Source organism: Battus philenor, unplaced genomic scaffold (assembly GCF_028537555.1).
Source record: "Battus philenor isolate CCGP_79_NKW_IND1 unplaced genomic scaffold, ilBatPhil1.0.hap1 SCAF_11, whole genome shotgun sequence".
Lineage (NCBI taxonomy): Eukaryota > Metazoa > Arthropoda > Insecta > Lepidoptera > Papilionidae > Battus > Battus philenor.
In genome coordinates this window covers 1374709-1400871 of record NW_027181673.1, presented here as the reverse complement: position 1 = coordinate 1400871, position 26163 = coordinate 1374709, and the positions used below count along the sequence as shown (strand labels likewise).

Below are 26163 nucleotides of genomic sequence, written 5' to 3'. Positions count from 1 at the left end.
AATATAATTTAGAAACACGTTCTAATGGATTTAAATCATACTAACTTCTTGAACCTTTTCTAAACATTTTATTGGTGACAGCTATATTGATGTTTCCTGTTATCGTGACAATAATAATTATTGAATAATTTTCTTTTCTATTAAATGTTTTACGTTTAGATAGTGGTTTTAACTATCACTCGTGCAGGTATTTCATCCGCAAAATCGTCGTCCAAACGCAACGACGACGGAAGCATTACTGATAGAGTTTGAATTTAAATTCACGTTCGAATTGGATTTCGAATGCGCAAGAATGATTTAAAACAGTGATTTCCAAAGTGGTCTATATCGACCCTTAGGGGTCTATGACAACCTGCAAGGGGTCTACGTCAGCGAAAAATTTTTTTTTTAATGTTACGTATATTTTATACAACGGATACAAAATTTCATTTTGAGTAGTTTTAATTTAAATTCAATTAATAAATGTATAAATTAACATGTGTTTTTACTTTAAGTTTTTAACACTAAACTTCACTACAGTTAGAAATTTACAGGATATCAATATCAGGTAAGTAGGGGGTCTACCCAACACGGAAAAACATGGCAAGGGGTCTACGACACAAAAATGTATCCGTAGTGGCCAGCGATACAAAGCATTATTACTTGAACTCTACATATGTTAACAGTATAATTACAGGATAATATATAATGCGATATCCAGAGCCTTATTTACGTACTAAGGTACGATATGTAAATAAAAATAATAAAGATAATCTAACATTAAATGAAAACTATGAATTGGTCTCTTCTGTTTTATGTTTAAGACGAATTGTAGAGGGATTAAATATCTAGACGTCTAACAGTATAGATCTTATTTCACTGCCTGTGTAAAAACGAATATATATAAAAAATAAAGATGTAAGAAAATACTCAGCGCTAAACTCTCTCATTGTAAAACTTTCCAAGCACGTAGTGGAATGGTACGATATTAAAAAGTTCAGTGTAAAACTTCATAGCGGTTTTCACATAGCAGACGGAAACGACGGGGTGGAGGGTGGCAAATAGTAAGGCTTCGGGGAAGATGAAGCAAATGTACTTTAATTCAGTTCTAGTCTAACAGCTTTTTGTTTGATATAAGTTTTGCCGACGAAAAAACCTAATTTGGTCTCAGTTAAAAGTTTAATTAATAATTATAGTTTTTATTACTAAGTACGCATATATACTAAACTTGGTTAAAAAAATATTAGAGCTTTTTGTAAGTTTATTAAAGCATTTAAGTGATTGTCCATCATTACCTGTATTTAAAAAGTGAGTCAAAGAGCACTATTTATCCCTAGTTGTCTAGTATATATAATATTTTTAGTTATATATGTTATATATGTATTTATGCTTATATTATGTATATATATTATTTATTATGCTTATTTATGTAAGTATATAATATGTAAGTACACACTTATGTTCATGTTAAGTATGTAATTATGGTCAAAAGTCGTATCGATTGTAAATATTTCAATTTAATTATTGTGCACGTTATGTCTGCCTTACTTTTTATGAATCTCCTTCCGTAGGCCTACTGGAAGAAATTTCTGGTTAGAAATAAGTAGTGCCTGTTGTGTCAGTTATATTTGTATTGTTACTTTAGTGTTTTTATTGTGTACAATAAACTGTTAAATAAAAATAAAATAAATAAAAATAAGTTATCACCTGATGGAAACTTGTACGTCTTGTAATACTTGGTGCGTTTACTTGTTTTCAGGGTTATATGTTATATATATATTGTACATATATACATATATATACCTGTAATTTGATTTCAAAAGAATAACTTTAAAAAAAATTGAGTTTCTTTTCATATTTTATCAGCATTCCGAGCTGATAGTAACTTACACTTGGACAGACTAACATTGTCCTTTTTGATTGTGTTGTTAATATATTTATAAATAATTGACGACATGAAAGTGTTTGTGAACGTTTACTTAAATAATGAAGTATTAAATTTAAATAAAAAAATTGTCATTCCTTTTTATATTCTCTCATTTGTAGAGTTTTTAACAACATTTACATATTAAAATCAATAAACAAACAAATTCTTAAAAGAATTTCCCTTATTCAACGCATGGTTTTTTTAAACATTTCATTAGTGGTTAAAATTTGAAAAATATAACGTTGTATGCTTTTCGTTAGCTTACGGTGTAATGTGTCATTAAACAGACCCTAAAACAATGTCAAATTGTATTATGTGTTCGTAGAAAAACTGGAATAAACACAAGTAGCACGCGGCGAGCTAAAATCTCCCATCATCCCCCGTTGACCTAAAAAGCTTTTGATGCCTATTAGTATGTACAACATCCCTCTGTTTATCGCATATGACATAAATATAGAACGATTATTCTGTACAATACATCTGCACTTTTTTTACTTTTTCCCTTGTGGCTATTGCAGTTTCAGAGGATTGTAGGTAGGAGATGAACGCTTTGTGAGTAAATTTCATTTCTACTGAATATTCTTTCGTTTTTCTTTTTATTTTTATTATCATCTAGTACAGGATATATATCTCTTCACAGTTTTCCAGTCAGACGAGTTGAAAGCATCTGTCCGTCTTGTAGGTGCCGAATAGTGTGCTTGCCATTCTAAAACATTACGGCTCCATCCTGTATATCTTTTTTAATCCTTTATAGGCAAAGCATTTGAAATGAAAATAAATAAAGCTTAAATAAAGTTATACTTTCTTATATTTTTGATTACATTTCCTTATTCTGTGTGAATTGTTTTTTACCGTCTTCGAAGTTTTTTATTTATTTATTTACACTTTATTGTACACTATAAATAATAACCAAAGAAAGAAACAATTTACAAAGAGGTACAAGAGGCGATCTTATCGCTCAAGGCGATCTCTACCAGACAACCTTTCGATGGAGATGAGAGACATGAAGTAGAGGGCATTTTAGGGTGTACACACAAATACATATACATATATAAATACACTATATATATATATATATATATATATATATATATATATATATATATATATATATATATATATATATATATATATATATATATATATATATATATATGTATATATACACGCACAAATATATAAATAAATATATATGTATACATACATGATAAAGGTATGACATATATACGAATAAATAATAAATGGTACGCAATATCCTATTTCAGAGGTCAAGGAAATGCTCTTTTACCATACCATATTTTTAACCCTTAATAGCCTAGAGTTTCAATTTTGATACCAATCTTTTAAACCGAATGTTCACATTACTATTAGTTTTTTTTTATAGGTTGGCTGTACGTATTTTTCTGTTGTATAATATTCTTTTCAACGAAATTAAAAAATATATATTTTTCCCTTCATCTAGACCCTCAAGCAAACACAGTAATATTTAAAAAAATAACTTTCGTAAATCAGGCTATTAAGGGTTAAAAGCTGACAGCGATTTAGTGAATCTTATTGGTTCTGGTAATTTATGCCATAACCTGACAGCGACAACAGCGAATTACCATCAGATAAACTTTTACTTCGGTTGTCAGTATTTGTTAAAATTGAATACATTATTAGCTTAGATAGCGCGATATAAATCAGATAAACCATAAACCTGGTCTGTATATACCTTCTAACGTCAGCAAATATATCGCTAACAATACCTCCCTGTGAAAAACAATTCTTTTTATTGCACCCCTCTGTCGTTACCGCTTCCCTTTGTCCTTTATCTGACATCCCGGTTCATTAATTTAATATTTCTCTCTTGTATAAAAAGCTAATGAAGCAAATACATATTTTTTTTGTTTACAGTAAATATTAAATGTTTGATTCGAATTTTACGAGAGTATTTTCAGTTTTCTATACAAGTTTATATAATATATATGTATTAGATTTAAAAAGGTGAATATATATCTCATTATGTATGCCGGAAATTATCGGGACCTTTTCTTTTTTTATATTTCCCACGTTTTCAGCAACCTCTCGTTCTCTTATATTTTTTTAGTACAGGAACTTTGATTTCACTAAGTTTTTCAGTGTAATTTTATTTATTTTTCTTTTTTCATCCGTCACAATATCTGCCATTAAATCTTCTTTCTTTCTTCATATTTTTCATTCTTATTGCTTTTATTTACATACCTTTTATGTATAGTTTTCCATCTTTTGCTACATTTTTTACATTATATTTTTATATATTTTATTTTATACAATTTTAATTTTTGGTCATGTCACAGTAGTTTTCATTTCCTCCTCTATGAATTTTTTTTATATTGCAAGAAAGTATGACGGTATCCTGAGTCCTTCATCATGGAGGCTATGTTGCCACAGTCTATTTTGACTCCCAATTCCATTTCCAAAAGCCTTAGTGATTTCCTGCGATTTTAGCTCTGTAGTTGGTCTACCCAAGGAGGGGAGAACGGGCTAGAGTCACATAGCGTCTACCGTTGTGGTCGCGACGGCCACTTTCTGCCCCGAAGGATATCGGTTGCAATAGCAAAGTGTTCCGCCCACAGCAACTTCAAACGAGCAATTCTATGATTTATTATTCAGAATGATATAGATATTATAAGTTTTCTCTGTAAATATAATAGAAATAAAAAAAAACATATCAAAGTCCAAAGTGAAATATATTTCGATTGTGAATTAAAAATTACTAAAATAAACACAAAAGGAACCTTATTGTAATTACGGTGGATAATGCTAGACAACATCAAAAGAAATTGTTATTAATACAAAAACAGAAACCTCAAAAAGTTTTTCATTTATTAAAGCAAGCGTATAAAATATAAATAAACAAAAAAATTCGCGCAGATTTTCGGAATATCCACCGGGGATAATTGAATTTCGTCCGGCACCGATTGTAACTACGGTATACAAAGCAACATGTGAAACAAATGGAATATAACTTTTTTAAAGCAAGGACAACACAAATGAAGTAATTTGATAGGCTATTTAGTATAGTTTTGGGCTACGAAAAACTTATAATAGACGCATTAGGGGTCCTATTTCGAAAATAAGTCTACATAAAAATTGTGATTATTTATTTTTACACGAATTGGCAAGCGCAGTGTGGGACGTCCACCAACAAAGTGAACAGATGAACTTGTTAAAGTCATCGGAAAATTTTGATCAAAACGGTCTTATTTAAAATATTTGGGACAGGCCTGCGTCTAGTGATGGAAGATTGTGATTTTTTTTGAGATTGTCGCACGATATGTTACACCATTTGTACCAGTCTTCGATGGTGTGGTTCGTGTATGGTTTAAATCTGATCGGACCAGTGCATGAGGCTGTAGTCTCTTGATCACCGTCCATCAATAAAGCTGTGGCAACCTTTAGTTAAACAAAGATAGCACCTACTTTACAGAGCATTCCTTGTTACCTATGCTCGGGCAGTTGACGTACGGTTCGATTTGCCAATTCACTTGCAACCTATTTAACTAAGTGAACAAACGTTAGCCATAAGGCTTTAGTGATCAAGAATTTTTCCACTATGGAAATTTCAAAAATAACATTAAAACGTCTTCCGGTCTCTATGAATAATTCAAAATGAAAATACGTCAAGAAACAATGGATACTTCAAAATATTTCTTTATTACCGACGAAATAACAGTAGACCGTTTCCTCAATTTACATACAATTACGACGGAGTTATGGTTTATTTGAAATTAAGATACCCTACTTAGATATTCGATCTCCATTAAATAAAAATCTTGAAGGGACGAGGGATCCTAATACTTGACTTATAGCAGTTGGCAAATCTTTAGCGAATTGACTAAAATTTTTTTGTTCAATTACTTTATGTAGAATATTTTTGTTTTAACCCTTTCGTCCCGGATAGTACATATGTGTACCACAAATGTGTGAAAACCCCTGGAACCTAAAATGATCGCTCGTTTTCAGTGGAAATTGTACCAGGCCGTTGTTTATGCGTTTGGCTTTGAGGTTATGTACAAAAATCGCACGCTGTCTGCATGACTCTAGCTAGTCTAGCGCTAATTTCCATTGTCTGCACGTGGTTTTGGTGTATAAATTTTTTGATAAGTTTTATGTTTTAGTATTCCGGGACGAAACGGTTAAACTTTAGTTGAAATAAATTGATTTACCAGCTGACTTGACAGACGTGATTGTGTCTTAATTATGAATAATCAATTAAAAATATTATTGCGCCTCCTACCGTATTCCTTATTATAACATGCTGTTTCATCAGAGCTGAGTTTATGGAGCGGAATGGTTCAGAAACTTAAAAATGTACAAAACTGGACGGGCGTGTACTACTTGTATGAAGTCTTTCGCACGTAGTAATGCGCTCTACCCGGGTAAAGCTATGTAGTGTTGATGGTATGTGTATGCAGAAGAAGGATCACCTCGGTTCGCCCACGCTGTTTGCGGTTAGGTAGCGGGCGGCTGACTTCTAAAAACGGATGTTGTGGTGTGTGATGGGTAGCGATTGGTTCTGTAGTGTATTACGCGATGTCCTGAGCGGTGCTGCGTGCTGCAGTATTGTAGGTATTTGCAGCGGTTGTGATGCGTTCTGAGGGAACCATGTAGAGGGCGTGAGGAGTCTTTGGGACTTCTCTTGGCTTTTATTGAGGTACGGGTGGAGTAGCAAGAAGCACTCGTTATGAGAGGGTTTGGGTCGGAAACGGCTGACTCAAAGTAAGTTTCTGGGAAGACCTTAAAGAATTCTTGGAGCTGTATTCCACAGAATTTTCACTTAAATATTTAGTGAACTGTAGCATGAAACGGGGGGTGAGCTCCCAAAAGAAACTCACAAGATGGAAAAGTAAAGAAACTCGCAGGACTAAAAAGCAAAGAAAATCGCAGGACGATAAAGCAAAGAAACTCGCAGGACGATAACGCAAAGAAACTCGCAGGACGATAAAGCAAAGAAACTCGCAGGACGATTAAGCAAAGAAACTTGCAGGACGATAAAGCAAAGAAACTCGCAGGATGATAAAGCAAAGAAACTCGCAGGACGATAAAAAAAAGAAATTCGCAGGACGACAAAACAAAGTAACTAGTTTTATAACACTTTAAATACGCACTAAAACTAATTTATATAACGACGTCTTACATTGCCCTTAGTAGTTCGCGGTTTCCATTCCCGAACATTAAGGCTTCAGGGGCCATCTGTTTGGGGCTTTATAGGTCTCTATTAACCCGTTCCGCTGAGCTGTCTAACTCTTATTACTCAGTAGAAGTAGAATATAGATACAAAGATATTGATACAGTAGAAGATATATGCTTTGGATCTTTGTACATTTATACATTTGCAAGTGTACGTGTAATTGAACGTGATTACGTACGAGTGTGTTTACGGCTTCTGTACAGTTCAATTTTAGATTTACAATAGTAGCCAAATTTAATTGCAAACAATGGAATTTAACTGTAAACACATTTACAATACGTTCGTACGGATTGATTGTACATAAAATAACCAACGGCGTGGAAACCAAGCGAATTGGTTCTTCGCTTTATGTAAGAAATAAGACCCCTAAGCCTCAAACGTCGCACGCTTTAAAAGTAATATGAAATTATATACAGCCTCCGAAATGGGTACTACGTTATTTGAATACAGATTTCTTTCGTTTAATAAGGGCTTGTTTATTTTTGAAGTATTCGAGATGTTTCTATGGAAATTATTGCGATATTCGTCATACAAATCACGTAATTTTTGTAACAGTGATAATAATACAGTTTGCTGTACATTCGAATCGTAAGATGGGTCAGAAAAGTACCAATATTTAGCCACTTCCGCACATGCAGTGGTAGTCGTGCAACAAAGTGCGCCGCCCGCCAGCCAGAGAGCACTCTGTCTTTGGCACTAATCGGTGTAACATAACTCCTGAAGATGCCCCGTGGAGGGGTGAAACACGTGTTGAGTGATTTGACGGTGGTAGCTGTGTAATTCGCATTGTTTGCCGCATGCGCATTTATCAGCGGACTGGCGGGCGGTGCACTTTGTTGCACGACTACCACTGTATGTGCGGAGGTAGCTATATATTGGTCCTTTTCTTACTTAGGATGGACTTCCGCAAAATAACGCCTGATTCCATTAAATATCTATTGTACAAATAAATGTAGGAAAATTGAATACTGAAATAGTTTAATGTATTCAATGCTTTGTATAAATATTATTATTGTAATTTAGTTTGGTGTTTTTATATATCGAATACTGTATATATATCGGCATATTATATAAAATAATATGTTGTGAGTAACGATTTTGTTTACATTCCAAACAGAGTTCTTCACTAGATTTATTTTCTTTCGCAGAGTTTTGTTTTTAAAGAAAACATTTCAATGATACTTTTACCAGTGCAATCTTTCATATATATTCTTTTTATTATTTATTTGTAAAACGTGACTACATTTATATCACAATTATTTTAATTTAGTTACTGTTATATTAATTTAAACAGCATATTGCCGAGCACTTTTGTCCTTTTATAACGTTGATCAAAAATAATAATAATAATTTTGATTTAAAATAAGACCAAAAAGGTTAACTAGATCTCTAACACGAATATATAAACTATACGGAACCATCATTAACATTTCAACCAAAGGAGGTCCAATGCTATACATAGGCCTTCGACAAAAATTTCCAATAAGACCTGTTGAAAGCGGTCTACATCCAGCGTCCTCCGACTCTCAAAACAAGATTGTCTATCCATCGAGTGTGTGGAGGTTCTAGGCTTCGTTTTCCGGTCCGTGATCTTCACTCAGGAACCTTAAGGCTCCTGCAACTTTAGTGTAACGTATGAGATCAAAAAAATTGTAGCCGTTGGAATGATAAAATGTACTTTATATATATATTTATCGTTTCAGACCATCGATGCACATTGTAAAGTATAGGCCTCCACCAAAGATATCTATGGGGTATTATAACATAATCGCTATGTTTGGCAGGCCGGTTGACGATCGCAATGTGTTATTAAAATACGTAGAAGAGAGTCTATTTTATTGGCGCATTTATTGATAGAAAAATGCGGGTAACAATATTTTATAAAAACAGAATATTGCACGCGTATTAATCGAAGGTTCGGTTCGACAGCTTTCATAAGTAATTGGTATATACATACAAGGTGCAAAAGCCTTTAGGATAATTAACCTTATTCAAGAATCGATGGTTTCAAAGATAATAAATAATTTAATGATAACATAGTTAAAAAAGATTAAAAATACGGATTAATATATATCAAAATTAATTTTTGTTTACCATCTTTTCCTGCGGACTATGTACTGTGAGAAGTAATTTTCTTGTCGCATTCCGATAGAAAAATAAAGAAAAACTTAAATGGTATATTTCACAGTGATCACTAAATACAGGGTGATTGGGAATATATGTCTTTAAACATATTTCCGCGTTAAATATTATTTCTGAAAATGATATACACATTTACAGCTGTATAAACACAACAACAAAAATGTTATCCATAATGCGACATGAAAAATATCAATAGAGTACGACGTGTATATTTTAATAGAATATTTGTACATTCGCTTCATATGGAGCTCTGTGTAAATATGAACTCGCGTGGAAAATATTTCTAGAATGTTCAGAATGATGCGCAAAATATGAAAAAAAGATAGAGTTATTTATGTATTTCTTGGTATGCGAGCATGGTAATTTTTTTAAAAATTTTCATTAAAATAGAATTTGTTAAAAATATTTCTAGAATGTTCTTTATGACGAGCAAATGTGAAATAAGAGATACAAGAGTTATTTAAATGTTTCTGGGTGAGCGAATTTTTTTTTCAATTTAAATCAAAATATATTGTTAAATATAATTTTAGTAAGAAATATTGAACAATTGTTAAAACAAGACGCTGTTTGCGTATAGATATTTGTGTATCAAAATCAAATTTAAAATATTCTTTATTTCGAATAGCTTTTTACAAGCACTTTCGAATCGTATAAACAAAATGTCGGCATTGTTGTTACTACAGCAAGCTACTGGAAGGAAGTTCTGCTAAGAGCCGGCTAGAAACTCAACAGTTGCTCTTTACAAATATAGTTTTATAAAGAGTGCGCGATAATAATTAGCTTCTCGAGGGAGCATCAAAACATTTGATTCCACGCATTAATATCTTCACTCCATGTGGCTATTGTGTGTGGTTTCCTAATGTCATTTCAATTTGCCTATTGGACTATTCCAGTCACTTCTCTTGGCTCTCTTTTTGAAATAATTCCAGGACAATTTCTATTTTCTATCGCTGAAATATTAGACCAATTCAACCACTTTTGAACATAAAAGATATGTACCTAGCCACCTAAGAGTAATAAGATGATGGAAGGAAAGCGATGAAAGCAAGAAGGAATGAAAGAACAAAATGAAAAATATTGTGAAGGAAAAAAAGGTAAGAACAAAAGAAATTGAGAAGAATGAAAGTGAGTGAATAATTAAGATAAAAAATTGGAAAACTTATTTGTAAACAAAGACCCTGATCCCAACAAATTAGGGGTACGAGAGGCCTCCAATAGCGGGGGCCATAAAAAAAACCACTTTTAAAGCGTCTGTCAACATAAATGTCGACATTGTTGTCCCTACTGGAAGCTACCACCAACTCGGAAGGCAGTTGACAAGTGCCGGCGAGAAACTACGCAGGCTTGACAGCGCTGAAGAAATATATTGTTCGATGAACAGAGACACCAACGTACGTAGATGTGAAAGTGTACCAAGTTTCGACTCAATGTTTCTGATCCGCGCAGCCTGAGTATGGAACGACCAGCCGGCTTCTTTATTTCGAATTATAACCCAGGTCTCTTCAGGGTCAGAGTGAACAGGTACCAATTTAGACTGTGTGTTTCATCTTCCATCAAGCTAGTTGGTCAATGGCGGATAAGAAAATATTAAAAAAATCTCTCAGAATCGCCCATCTGTAGTAGCAGTATTGGGGCGTATTGACAAATTGTCCAAAAAATTGTGTAAAATATTTCAGAACCATCGCTTTGTTTATTGATTAAATATGAGTTGCATGTTACGCGAGAATTAAATTTTTTTGGTGTGCGAATTAGTTTATGTGAGGTTTAAGAAGAACTGTCAAATGCGTAAACTTTTATAGTCAAGTAAGTTAAGAAGCTTTTTCAAGTTTTTGCGTAAGTAAAATAACACTACTTTTGCTGCGTGCGAATTGGCATATGTGAGGTTAAAGAAGAACTGTCAAATGCGTAAAACTGTTATAGTGAAGTAAGTTAAGAAGCTTTTTCAAGTTTTTGCGTAAGTAAAATGTCAAGAAACTAGTAAAAAAGTATTATATGATACAAATAGGTAGTACAGGACACTACGTGTTTAAAAAAACATTAGATATGCGACTCTTGTTTAAGCGAGAGATGTGGGTGACGTTAAACGTGCAAAGTAAAAGTCAATCTCGTATCTGCACTCGATCGTCTGTCCGACTTAGGCCTATGTATCGAATTGCTTTTATCTGTACTATAGTGTCGTTCATATATTGTTAAAATTTTTCACAATATACCTAAAGTGCCTAAAATTTTAAGCCTTTCATGACAGCACTACACCAGTAATTTTTATTAATATATGTAGATGTATAACTTCAAGAAAGTTTTAAGTAGCTAAGTTAGTTACGCTTAGAACAAGCTAACAAGCTAAAGAAAAACATCGTCATAAATTTAACAAGATAAGCAATTTCTTTGAAATTTAATCTGCATAAATCCAAATTTATTTTAATGTTTGTTACTTTTTACGACTTCTTATTCCAGAGTACACTTTGTTAAGGTCGCGTGTATATATGTGGTCGCATATATATACATATATGTCACTTCTCATGTTTGACTGAAACGGCTGTCTGTTACGTGCTATAAAAACCGACGGTATTTCTCATCTACATGATCATTATTCGAACATATCTTGTAATTAAGAACAGCATTCCTAAAGATAATAGTTTTTGTTTAATCAGTGTCTTCTTAGAGATAAAAAGTCGGTAAGTACGTAAATTGATTAATATTAGATTGGACGACGGGCTTCAAAAATGGGCTCAAGGTGACAAATGCTCGTGCAACAAAGTGCACCGTCAGAATACTTACTCTGTGTTTGGCACTAATCGGTGTAAGTTAACTCATGAAGATGCCCCGTGGAGGGGTGAAACACGAGTTGAGTGATTTAACGGTGGCAGTTTTTGTTTATCAGCGGGCTGGCCGGCGGTGCACTTTGTTGCACGACTACCACTGCATGTGTGGAAGTGGCTAAATATTGGTCCTTTTATTACTTAGGATGGACTTATGGAAGGTAATGCCTGATTCCATTAAATATTTGTGACCCAAAGAGCAATGGAGGGTGCTATTTTCGAAAATGAGAAGATCCGTGGAAGAATTGCTCGTCTGAAATGGCAATAGGAGGGGCACATCGCTAGCCGTTGGAGCCAAAAGGTTCTCGAGCGGTGACTTCGAGCCGGTAGACAAAGCTTGGGTTGGTGGACCGAAGACGAAGTTAGGGTCACAGGAAGTAGCTGGATGCAGTCACCGTGGGTGATATTGCCATGCAGCTAGCGTCCAACGGCTGAAAAGAAGAAGATGAGACAGACAGAGACAGATTACCCGTTTCGGTTGCAAAATTGGATCGAGGAGGAAACCATAGCCTCACAAGTGATCAAGAAGGAAAATCGCCAGATCTTCCTAGAGTTCTGTACGATGGTCATAGAACCCACGATAAGAGCAAGCAAATAAAAGTCATAATTGAAATAATTTAAATAAAACAAAAATGGAAATAAAGTGATAATAAACGATGATAATATTAAAAGTCCACCAAAAATACTCCATAATAGATATATAAATATTAATCTAAGGTAGATAAATGTAAGAAGTCTAAATTAACATACAAAAATAAATGAAAATGTAAATGTTGGTTTCTGCTGACAAGGTGATAAAAGTGAGACAATATACGAAAGTATAATAATTTTATAAAAGGTAGTTTTATTTTCCTTAAATGGAAATACTATACGACCCCGTCACCCTTTTGTGATGACTTCCGATAAAAGGGATTGAGAGTGGTGGGGTTGAAACAGCGTTTTGATTATTGAGTCGGGAGCTCGGTCACTCGTTCGATAACCATCTAAGAGATAATTTGTCTAATGGAAACTACGCTAGTTGGCCTATATGAGTATTAAAAGAATGGAAAATGGAATAAAAGTATTTACTGTGCTGTGAGTTGTAGTTTTTCTGATAAAAGTTAAGGTAAGAAAAGTTATGATAAATATTGTTGAGGAAAAAAAGAGAAATTAATGGATGATAATAAAAATAGAGAAAAATATGACAATAATAATACTTATTGACTGAAAAAAACGAGATTGGATCTACAAAATATGACTAGTTTATATTTTGCAAAGATTCTAAATAATTCTCATATTAAAGAGGGATGTTCAGTGAACTTCGACAGTAGTGTTCCTTTTTTGTTTAATCCAGAACTCCCTCACCACAAGGGGTTTAGGCTTTTGTTTGGCACGAGTAACGAGTTGAGTGTTACTTTTTATGATGATAATCTTTAAGACTATAGATGTACTATTTATTTCAAGTAGGCACGTCAACAGCTAAAAAAGGTACGACATTAATTATTTACGCATATTTTTTATTGTACTTTTTTATTTCGTTTCCTTACATTGTTTGGGACAGGGAAGTTAAAATGCGAGTGTAGTTAATTTTTCAATTTTTTTATTTTTATTGCTTTTTCTCCATTCTTTTCTTTTACCCTTAACAAAATCTTTCATTCTTCAAGTTCTGATCTTTCACACGTCGCCTTTCTTTTCTCGTCCACATTCTTACTTACATCTGTTCTTATTTCTCAGTATATATTAATTTGGTATCTTTATTTACAATTTTTGCTTATACTTTTCATTTATTCAATGACAGATTATTCACCTTACCATTTTTATTTTTTATTTATTTATCAATACTTTTTTTTATAGATCATAGACAATAAATAGAGAAAAAAAGAAAAAATTCATATGGTACACGCGGCGATCTCTACCAGACAACTTTTGGATCGAGATGAGATACATAGAGGTGATGGCAGTTTTGGATGTACATATATGCATTCTAATTCATACATTTGTATACAAATATACATACATATATATAAAGAAAATGCTCTTTTACCATTTATTTAAATGCTAAAAGCGATTTAGCGCATTCATTTAGTGCTGGTAGCTCATTCCATAACATGACAGCGACAACAGTTAAAGATTTCTCCATAAACATAGTAGAATGAGCAGGCATAGTCAATTTCAAGTTCCATGATGATCTAAGCAACGTATCGTGTAAGTTACGTAAGTAAGGTAATCTAGATTTAAGGTAAGAGGGAGTAAGCGGGTTAACAAAATACTATATAGAAGGGAAAGAATTTTTTATTACTATTTAGGTGTTGTTTTCTTGTAGTCTGTATTTATAGGTACGCTTATTGTATAATTATGGTAAGTGCTGTGCACACGTAATTATGTTGGCGTTTATCTAAACATTAATTACTGAACAATAAGACGCGAAATAATATTTAATTGCTCTGTAATTAATAATTAAACAAAAGGGGACGAACCATTGTGCGTTCATTGTTTAATGTGACCTCCGTTTTTTGGGGACCTTTCGTTTTCCCCTACCACGGTAAAGCAGGGACGATTTATACAATAAATAATATTTCACTGAATATTATTGTTGTCATGCTCCTCTCTGATCCTTCTTAATATTTTCTATTTGTTCCTTTTTTCCCTTCAAAATATCTTGCATTCCTTTTCATACATCACCTCAATTCCATCGCCTTCTCTGCAGGATTGTAATTCTTAGTTTAATATTAAAATAATTTTGTTTCCTTAGTAAGAAAAGGACCAATATTTAGCCACTTCCGCACATGCGGTGGTGGTCGTGTAACAAAATGCACCGCCCGCCAGCCCGCTGATAAATGCGTATGCGGCAAACAATGCGAATTACACAACTGCCACTGTTAAAGCACTCAACACGTGTTTCACCCCTCGACGGGGCATCTTCAGGAGTTATGTTACACCGATTAGTGTCAAACACAGAGTCAATCTGGCTCTAGGTTGGCGGGCGGTGCACTTTGTTGCACGTCTACCACTGCATGTGCGGAAGTGGGTAAATATTGGTCATTTTCTTACTTAGGATGGACTTCCGCAAGGTAACTCCTGATTCCATTAAATATTTTGTTTCCTTATTATGTATATCACAGTTTAATATCGCTCTTCTTTTATTTTTCTGTTTTATTTAAATTATATCTTTTAACTATTGACTCTTATCGAAGGTTCTATGACCATCCTGCAGAAGGCTAGGAACTTTCTATATTATTCACTGGTGAGGCAATGTTTTCCTTCGATCCTTTTCTGCAACCGAAACTGGTAATCGTTGCTGCCCATCCTCTGGAAACTTTTTCGTGAACAGTGGCATTCTTATATAATTAATACTTAGAGTGAACTAAATAGAATTGTATCTCGGGAATCAAACCCTCGACCCACGATCGCAAATTCAAGTCCTCTACCGCTGAGCTATCACTGCACAATGATGATCTATGACATTTTTAATACTACTTAATATCGTGTAGTTATATTTTTAGACGTAGTACATTATATATTAGTTTTGTTTTTTCCTATCCTAATCACTGGAAACGAAGTTTGGACTGAGCGCAAGTATACTTAGTGTTATAGTAGGGTGACCTTCTGATTTGTGAATAAAGGACTCCTTGTGAACCAGTGGTGTTTTATTCCGGGTCAGAACCCACAGTACGTAACAATATAAAATAAATAATAATTTCAAACTACACCGCTCATGTGCTTGTCTTAGAGACACACTTTATTAATTTTAACAACAATAAACATCCCTGTGAAAGGGAGAACTTGCTTTAATGAGTTCTCACAAGTTTCACGTTACGTTTGTAGGCAACTTTGTTTTTATTTTATTGTTTCTATCATTTAAACCGTTGCTTCGAGTGGTGGAATGAGATAAAATATTATCTTACTAAACATGTATTATACTTATGTTTTCAGCAGTATGATTTTGGTTTTTGTTACTAATTTATTTCTGACATGATACAGTAATAAATAATGCATTATAAGTACGATTTGTGAAATATAAATATGTATTGCCATGACAGGAAATGTAATAATAGATGTAAAAACTTTTAATGGGTGAATATCCAAAACATAAATAGTTTTAGCAACAAAGTGCACCGCCCGCCAGCCCGCTGATACATACGTATGCGGTAAATAATGCGAATTACACAACTGCCACCGTTAAACCACTCAACACGTGTTTCACCACTCCTCGGGGCATCTTCAGGAGTTATGTTACACCGATCAGTGCCAAACACAGTCTCTGTACGATGCACGACTACCACTGCATGTGCGGAAATGGCTAAATATTGGTCCTTTCTTACTTTAAGCAGAAAGATTGGAAATTGAAATTGGTGTGCATTGGTGTTTTGCTGACAAATGAGCTATACGTATCTCTCTTAAAAGCTTATGTATCTATTTTCAAACACTCTGTATAAATAGAAAAATTTTGCTAATATATATAACCTATCCAAAATAAATGAGTTCAGAAATAATACATAACATTATGATAATATGGTAAGAAAAATTATTTTCAAAATTCAGATTACTACACATTAAAATTTATAATTGTTAAGTATCCGACTCTGCAGCTTTTGTACAGGTAAAAATTATAGGCGTATCGCTTTCAAACAGTAAAATATATATTACATAAAATATTTCAGAGTGAATACTTTATACAGCGTGATTAAAAATAGGTATACAAGCTTTATAATTTTTGCTGAAAATTGAGCTAAATGTTTGTCCCTTTAAATCTTTTATATACAAGATCTATACAGGATGACTGGAAATAGGTATTTCAACAAAGAAGTGTTGCTAATATCTACACCCTATCCTGAATAAGTGAGTCCAGAAAAATAAATTCTACTTCTCTCTGTGTAGATTTTTTACTGCTAGAAGTTATTATATTGTCATATTACAAACTAATTTCAGAGTGATCACTCTATACAGGGTGACTGTAATATATATTAAAGCTATAAATGTCTTTGCTGATAAATAAGCTATAAATTTATTCATGAAAAGCTTTTTCACGTTTAAGCGATCACCCTGTAACGATGTTCATTTGCTGACATTAGTAATAAATATACATAAATAAGATTATTATATGAATCCTAAGTATAAATTAAGTTACATAAAAAAGTGAGCAGTAACTTGCTAATAAAGAAAACATCGGCTCTGAAACCTTAATTAACTTAATGAATTTTTTCCTCGGACCGCACTCGGGTATTGGAAGCTCAGCCGTGATCTTTATTCATTGCGTCGCCTCGGACTCTATACAGCTTTCAGCTTTAAGCTCATCGCATTTGTAGCTTAAAAACGTTCGAGATACGAATCGGAAAGTTTTTAATCCTGAATATACTGTTTAGGATACAGCAAAGATTTTCTTTGCTGCTGTGGTATCCCAAAGGACTTAGACTTGTGATCAATGGTCGCGGTTTCGTTCTTTTGCTTTTTCTCTGTTGATGTTAATGCTGTTAGTCCTAAGGCTTTTACAGCTTCATTGGAGCTGAGTTCTAGAACTACAAACTAAAAACTAAAGCTGGTGAGGCGCCTACAAGTTTTACGGTGATGGTCGCACGTTGCCAAGGCTCTTTGCGAGTAGAGGTTTGACGGGGTGTGTTGCTGGAGTGTGCTTGCGGGTTGGGACGGCAGCGTGGACCATAGGCGAGCCGAAGAGGGATCTGGATCCAACCACGGTCCGCCCACGCTGTTCGCAGTTACGGAGCGGGCGGCCGATATCTAAAAATGTGTTGTGACATGGTGGATAGTGTTTGGTTTTGTTGTGTAAAACGCGACGACCTGTGTGGAGTGTTGCAGGTGCAGTGGTTGCTGATGATGCTGAGTGGTTTGCGCTTGCGGTGTTGTGAGTGTCTGCAGCGGGTGCGGTGTGGTGAGTGTTCTGTGGGAATCTCCTGATGGGCGTGAGGAGAACGTCTTTAAGACGTCTCTTGGTCTGTACTGACGTGTGGGGGGAGAGTTGACGTGTGCAGAAGCCGACTGAAAGTAAGTTTTTGAGCAAGCCAGAAAGAACTCTTGGACCGTGGGGAGTTTGAGGTCGCTGTGGAGGTTTACATTGCGCTAGAACTAATCCGGTTGCTATCCAAGAGAAACGGTTTAGGAGTGTATGTAGAGTGTTGAGGTTGGCGAGAGCAGCGTGCGCAAATACGAGTACAACGCTCGCGTAAGAGAAAACTGGTCTTACGCAAGTTTACGGATTCGTTTCTCGATACAGTCTTATATAATTCACACTTTGTGCCATAATTATGATGCAGGATTTCTCCAAGAGCAAAAAAAAGATTACTTTGTCTTCTCTACGAATTTCCTCATTGTTATATCCAGAATTGTCTGTAGACCTTCATTTACCCACATATGTCCATGATGGACGTCCTAAATAGTACGCTGGTATAACCACGGAACTCTCCAGGTGCCTTTTCACTTGGTTTCCTGTGTCATATCATTCTAAACGCTCAAAATGGAGCATACGTCTACACAAAAGCTATGAAATGGTTAAAGCATTCTCTATTATTGAACGCAAACTCTTTGTACATTGAAACGTGTCATTCCCGCCGAGACTACAACAGCTTCTGTTGACCTAGAATACTGAATTTAACTTGTTTAGAGCCACCGGAGAGGACTGTAGCTGACGCGGTTTTTGCTCCGCATAAACTTGATATTAAATATGGTAATAACATAAAACTATGTTAAACTTATATTTTAAATAATAATTTGTGAAGACGATTAGTTTTGCCTGTATGAATAATTTTTTAATTTATTAATCAGTAAGAAAAATATAAAAAATTCCTATAAATAAAGGATGAGAGATTTATTCGGTATATCTATGATGTCGAATCGGCGCCGAGGAGATCCGTAGACAATAGCAGTACACAGACTATATAGCGCACAGAAGAATTAAGAGATTTTTTTCCAGTAGAGAGAGAAATTTAATTCCAGTAAAATCTCTTTACAGTAATAACTCAGAAAATTTCTAGAGTATATAAGCAGAAATTAAATACAACCTACCATGTCCATTACACCATGTCTATTACATAACTGCAGTGTTTGGTGATGAATGAATGGAACGGAATGGAAGAGAAAGACAAATAGAACTGTAGAGTGAAAGAACGAAGAGAAAGATAATATAAAGTATGGAAGCAAAGAATAGAAATAAAAAACAGATGTGAAAAAATAATAAAGATATATAAAACCCTGTTCCTATAAAATTAGGGGTCGAAGGGGAGGTCCCCAAGAGCGGGCACCATTTAAAAAAAAATATATAAATTTTAGATAGTTCATACTACAATATAATATTTCTTTTAAAACAATTATACTAGAAGAGTCAAAACAGATGCACAATTTTCTCCACTACAATAGCATATTTTAGCTTAAAATAAAATAGCTGCGTGGGTTTCAAATGCATTCGGGAAAAGTCCAAGAGAAACTTAATCAGATTTTTATCAAACTTGTATCAGGTTCAATACGTGTGTTGAGTCCATTTGCAGTTAGTTTCATAAATCGTTTTTACATTTTTAATTTAATACAATATTCAATTCAAAGCCTTAACTATGTGTCGTGAACGCGAGTTAAATCATAACTAATTAAAAATTATAATTAAAACACCAGAGTTCGTCTTCAGACATTTATATCCGCGCGACTCGAATAACTTTCTGTATTACCGCGCCGCGGGCAAGACTCGAAACTTTTCGTAATCGACTCCATTCATGTCTTTATTCTCAGTCGTAAGCGGTTTGTTTTACTTGATGAGGAAATTTAAATTTTCTTCATATTTAATATATGAAAATTTGTGAATTTCATTATTATCCCTAATGAAATAATATTTATTTATTTATTTGTCATTTCATATAAAATTTATTTATAACAACGAACTTAAGCAAAAGGCATTTTATCATACCTATTTTTTACATGTTTTTTCTACCTGTTTTGAAGGGTTGTTTTGAAGGTTCACTTTCTACTTGTTAAGCATTTGGGTGGTTTATAGATAAATAAATGAAAGTAGGTGAAACCAAAAATGTCAAGTAAAATCAAATTGAGAAGGAAAATAATCACTAAGATAAAAACCACCTGTAATGTACACACACACACAGATATATGTACATATATGTACATATATCTGTGTGTGTGTACACACAAGTACACACACATATATGTGTGTATCAAAATAAGTTTAGGAATCATACTTGCACAGATGACGATAACCTCTTTTTTTTTAAAACTTACTCAAGTTTTGCAGAAAAATCAGGGAAAATGTAATTCATAGAAATAAAGGTTAGAATGTAAGAAATATTGTAAAAATGAAAAAGCATGTAAATAAAAATAAATAAGATTTAAATAAGTTTGTAGAAAGAATAATAAAATAAAGAGACGTAAAATTGACAAGATGAAAGATAGGCATAGAAGGTAAAGGTAGATGAATTGCAGGAACAAAGGGAAAACACGAAAAAACCTGAGATGCATGAAAGAAGAGTGCGAAAATAAGAATATTTAATGAAAAAATTATTAAAAAAGAAAAAATAAAATCCCTATCCCAGAAATAAATTAGAAATACGAGAACCTCACAATAGCGGGGGCGATAAGAAAAAAAAATTATGCTATGCTCGGAGTTTCGCTGCGATATAGAATCAGCAATGAGATCCGTAAAAGAACCGAAATCATCGACCTAGCTCGAAGAATTGGTCGTCTAAAGTGGAAGCGGCACATCGCTGGTACAATTGACGGCCTTTGGATTACCAAAAGGATTTCGAGTCACCAGACGCGGCGTGGTTTGGCTCCTTACTAGGTGAAACGACGACATGATTATCTTCATCAGAGGTCAGGGTGGTCATCTTTGACATCAGCTTACATGATTGTGATGATATCACCAATTGAGTACGTAATGAGAAGAATTCTAAGCTGAATTTAACAGAAACTAGAAGAGTTGAGTTCTTATATAACGGCATTTTCAATCCTCAGTCCAGTAGGTGAACTAATGATATAGTTAAAGTTGATGGACGCAGACAGAGGAAGACCGGACATCGTGACGATCTAAGAGGAAGCGTATACCTTGCAGTGAACGACCAAAGGCTGAAAAGAAGAAGAAGACATGTAAAACCCCTTTCTATTTATATTTAATGGAATCAGGCGTTATCTTGCGGAAGTCCATCCTAAGTAAGAAAAGGACCAATATTTAGCCACTTACTTCAGGAGTTTTGTTACACCGATTAGTGCCAAACACAGAAAATCTGTGGAGACCCCGTGGAGGGGTGAAACACGTGTTGAGTAATTTGGCGGTGGCGGTTGTGTGATTCGCATTGTTTGCCGCATACGCATTTATCAGCGGGCTGGCGGGCGGTGCACTTTATTGCACGACTACCACTGCATGTGCGGAAGTGGCTAAATATTGGTCCTTTTCTTAAACCTCTTTCTTTTCATATTCCTCACCATCAAAGAAGAACTCATGTATTGGTAATCTTGATTTGCTTTGAAAACGATGACCCTCTAAACATATGTGCAGAATTGTCCAGTCCCGGGATTCTTATAAAATGTTTTTAAACAGACACCGAATGTTATCATTGAAGGATCAACGTTTTCTAATGGATGCCACTACACTAAAAATATTTGTGGTGGCAATGTTAACTGTTCGGAACTGTTGTCCGAGGTAAACTTTCAAATTCTTGCAGCAAGAACGCGTTCTAGATCTCTCTTTTTTTATCAACGGCTAAGAGAAACATCGATAAACGTGCACCCTTATACAGGATGTGTGACCTCCACAATTCATATATCAGTGATCTTGATATATTCTCTTGCTCATTCGTATCTTTTAAAAGACAAATTCGATCCAAATTATTGAGTACACACAATACAATTTAAACCTCATTAGAACGTGACGGCTTGCTGTGACTCGTAATTATTGCTGTGTTATGCAGAATTCCTGTTTAGTAATGTTTTTATTTATTTTGTCATTGTTTGACTATAAATCATTAAATGTTCTTAGTGAGATAGTTATAAGGTAACAATTGTAACTAATTTTATATTTCTAAGTTTCTAAGTTTTTACTTACTGCCTTTTGTTACTGTTTATCTCCAATAAAGTAAATAAATAAATAAATACCTGCACAGCTAGTGGCAATTTACTTCGCCCGTTCTTTCTTTTTGCATTTTTTTTTAGTGTTAATATTCCGTGTGTAATTGAACTAAGTGAAATTTCATATTAATTGCATAATATTGTATACGTTCTTTTAATTATAAAATCTGTGAATTCTTGCTTTAACATAATAGACTCAAGTCTGTCCAAATTATGTGAAAAACCAAACAAAGCGTCACCCGATAACGCGTCTTCCGTTTTCAAGAAGCCAATTTGCATTTATATGAGGTTTATAATCAAAGAAGCGTTTACTTTCACTTATAAGGTTTAATGAACGAAAATTCTCTTGACTTTAAACTTAAAGTGTTTCGATAACTTGGTTGTTATGTAATATCGGTGTGATATAGGCTTAATCATTCTAATTTAATCGAGTGTTTTCAACAAAAACTTTGTTTTTCGAAGTCAAAACATACAGTAAAATTTTATATAAATATATAATATTCTAAACTCATTTAGATAAGTGATAGATATGTTTTATAATGATACCCGTTATTATATATACGAAATATATTTAAAAAAAAACTATCACGTGTAATTTTAAAAATGGAATTCAAAATAAAATATTTTTTATGAACGTGCTTTTACATATTCGTTCACAAACAAGCTTAATCCAGTTACAATTTTAATGTTAATGTAAATGGTCATAAATAACACACACATACATATATATAAATATATTTATGTATATAAATGAGTGTTTGTCTGTATGTCCTTTATAGAGTCGTAAACTATGCATTTAATCATGTGATGATCTTTAGCAAAGTCATTGTGCTTGAACCCGTGAAGGTTTCTAAGTTAAAATGGTCAATTTTAGACAGATGGCGCCACTGTTATTCCAATAAATATCATATGTTGCCGTGATAGTTCACCCCGATTTGAATTGAAACGAAAACAGCGAACAAATGATGACATAACATTGGAGAAGCCTTTCTCACATGGGCTCTATGAGGCCTGGTCACGCGTTGGAAAAAAATTTCGTTTATTGTTTTACGCATAAAATTGAAAAATAAGTAATATGGTATAACATAACGCAACGAAACGCTGCAATATCATAATTGATAACGACGAATAAAATGTGCGTGATATTTTTTTTGTCAAATTTATTTTTTGGTTGGGTAGCAACAAACGGAGTCCTGCTAGAAATAAATGAAAAGCATTGTAAATTTTGTATTGATTATAACATCGCATTATCATATCGTTATTAATATTATTATAAATGTGTATATATATATATATATATATATATATATATATATATATATATATATATATATATATATATATATAAATATTAGTCATAAATTGATAAATTATGCTTACTTGATAAACATGCAGATGCCCGTCTTCTCCATAGCCCTGGAGATGCCCTTCCACGAGGCCAGCATGGAATACTTCTGCTTGGCCGTCAGTGGAAGCCGTGGGTCCGTGGCTGGAGGAGGTCCGTCTGCCAACGCTGGACCCGCATTGTTTCCACGCCGCTCTGACGCTGCCAATTTACCCAACTGACAGCCCATCTTCACTTCATTATATAAACAACGCACGGATTACTAAACTCTACACTTCTGCACTTCACTTTCACAGTTCAATAATTCTACACTTACACACTTCACTTTAGAACTTTGATCATTGCCAAAACCACTTTTTATTTACACAATATCCATTTGTTTTATATATCTTCCGCTGAGCTCTGTTCTGTTGTTGAGACGAAATACCATTACCACATCATACACTTTTTAAATTGAATCTCTTATTTTGTAAGCTAGAGATGGTTTTGAATTCGGAAAATTAAACCTTAACATTTTCACTGAGTTAAACCAGTTGACTAATACTCTGATGTAAAACGACCACGTGACTTTTACCTGCAAATAAAGAGAAGAATTTATTAATATGTATCAATTTATTAACACATTAAAATATTAACAAGGACATGAGACAGATCCTAAGAAAACACGATGCAGACTTTTCAATCAGTTATATTAAAATCTATCGATGAAACCTGTGTCCAACCGTGGACATGTTACTGCTGCAATTATGGGATGCTACTTGCTAAGAATAATATATAAAGTTTTAAATTTTGAAGCATTTGATATAAAAACTAAGCGGGTTTGGGTGAGTGATATGCAGCAATATCCCCGTATATCCACTTCAGTGGAACAAGTATTAAAAAGTATATGAGAGAAATCTACGGTCATCTGATATTCTTTTAGTACTTTGTAGTTCTAAAAATCGGAAGTAAGAAAAGGACCAATGTTTAGCCATTTCCGCACATATAGAGGTAGTTGTGCAACAAAGTGCACCGCCCGCCAGCCCACTGACAAATGCGCATGCGGCAAACAATGCGAACTACGTGTTTGGCATTAATCGGTGTAATGTAACTCCTGAAGATGCCCCGTGGAGGGGTGAAGCACGTGTTGAGTGGCTAAATATTGGTCCTTTTCTTACTTAGGATGGACTTCCGCAAGGTAACGCCTGATTCCATTAAATATCTAAAAATCGGAATCCTTTATTCTTTTTTTATATCTAAAGCGTATAATGAAATAAATTTTACCCGATTAGTGTCTGAAAACCATTAAGTGTTTCAAAAGAAGGTACTTTCTTTTTATAGGCTCGTTTTAGGGTTCCGTCGTTCAACCACTATCGAGGATGGATAAGATTTTTATTTACATAATTATTTTTTTTAATTTTATTCCCATACTCATTTTTTGTTATTTTCAATGTCTCTCATTTCTTTCAATACGTTCCTTCCATACATCGCCTTACTTACTTTGCTTTCCCTCCAGTGTTTTACAAATTTTACGTTTATTATTTGTTTAACAATTCATTCATTCTTAATTTTTATTTATTTTCTTACTATCTATATCGCATTTAATTTACATTTCTATTATCAGCTATTTTATAACATTTGTTCATTATTTTCATTATTCTAGTTCTTTTTTTTATTTAATTCATTGCCTTTTATTGTTTTTCCTAATACCTTTTTTAAGAACCTTAAAAAGGTCTGTCAACACTGCTCTTTCCTCACTTGTGAGATGAAAGTAGAAAGTTCGAGAATTGGAATAAGGCAGAAGAATTTACGAAGTTATCTACACTTTACTTGTATATTATATTGTATGCGTAATTTATATAAAGGATGATTAATTATAAGCTTAAAACCTTTAAAGATGTGAATGTATAATATAGATGTCAACAAAATGCTTTGTATTTTTCCCAATCATCCTGAAAAAAGTGATCATTCTGAAGTATATTAAATAAATTAAATTTGGAATTGGAATGCTACAGGCCAGTAACTTTTGATGGTACAATGAGTCCCAGCGGTAGAGGATTGAGACTTGCAATCGAAGGACACGGGTTCGATTCCAGGAATACAATCTGATATAAATCACATTCTGTGCATTAATTACATACGATTGCTACAGCTTCTAGGTTTCCAGAGGAGGGGAAATAGCATCCTTTGCACCATAATACTACACTGCAATCGCCAACCCCGTCTGCCAAGCGTTGTCATAATGGTGTATCTTCCCATAGATATGTTCATCATCAGATAGCAGAGAAGAATAAAAAGTTTGCGGGAAAAGTAATTTTAATATGTAGTTATCTGGCTTTAGAAAACGTTTCTTCTTATTTCATTATGATTGCGTTATTTAGTATTTCTGAAACCATTGATTTTTGGGTAAGATATACCGTAGATTTTACAATTGAAAGTAATCACCCTGGATGTATTATATTTTACTATATCGATCTTTTACATAGCAGCCTAAAGGTAATATAAAAAGTGTTTTATCGGGGTAATATCCTTTAGATTAGATATAAAAAGAGTTTAGGTGGAAAGAAAATTATTAAAATATACAATTAAAATAAAATGTTAATAAAGTTTATATAAAAGTCAAATAAACTGTGATACCGTAATAATATGTGTTATAGGAATGAGAAAGCGGGAAGGGGATATATGAAAGAAGATATGAAAGAGA

General features: G+C 33.7%; 1 protein-coding gene across 1 annotated transcript in view; it reads right to left on the bottom strand.

The window, feature by feature from the left end:
• Positions 1-23942, bottom strand: part of LOC137930909 (neuroglobin-like) — a 54427-nt gene extending 30485 nt beyond the window's left edge. The window contains exon 1 of the mRNA XM_068774269.1: positions 23516-23942. Coding sequence (XP_068630370.1) covers positions 23516-23709 — 194 coding nt within the window. The 5' untranslated portion in view covers positions 23710-23942. The remainder of the gene's footprint in view (positions 1-23515) is intronic.
• Between the last annotated feature and the right edge of the window lie 2221 nt (positions 23943-26163).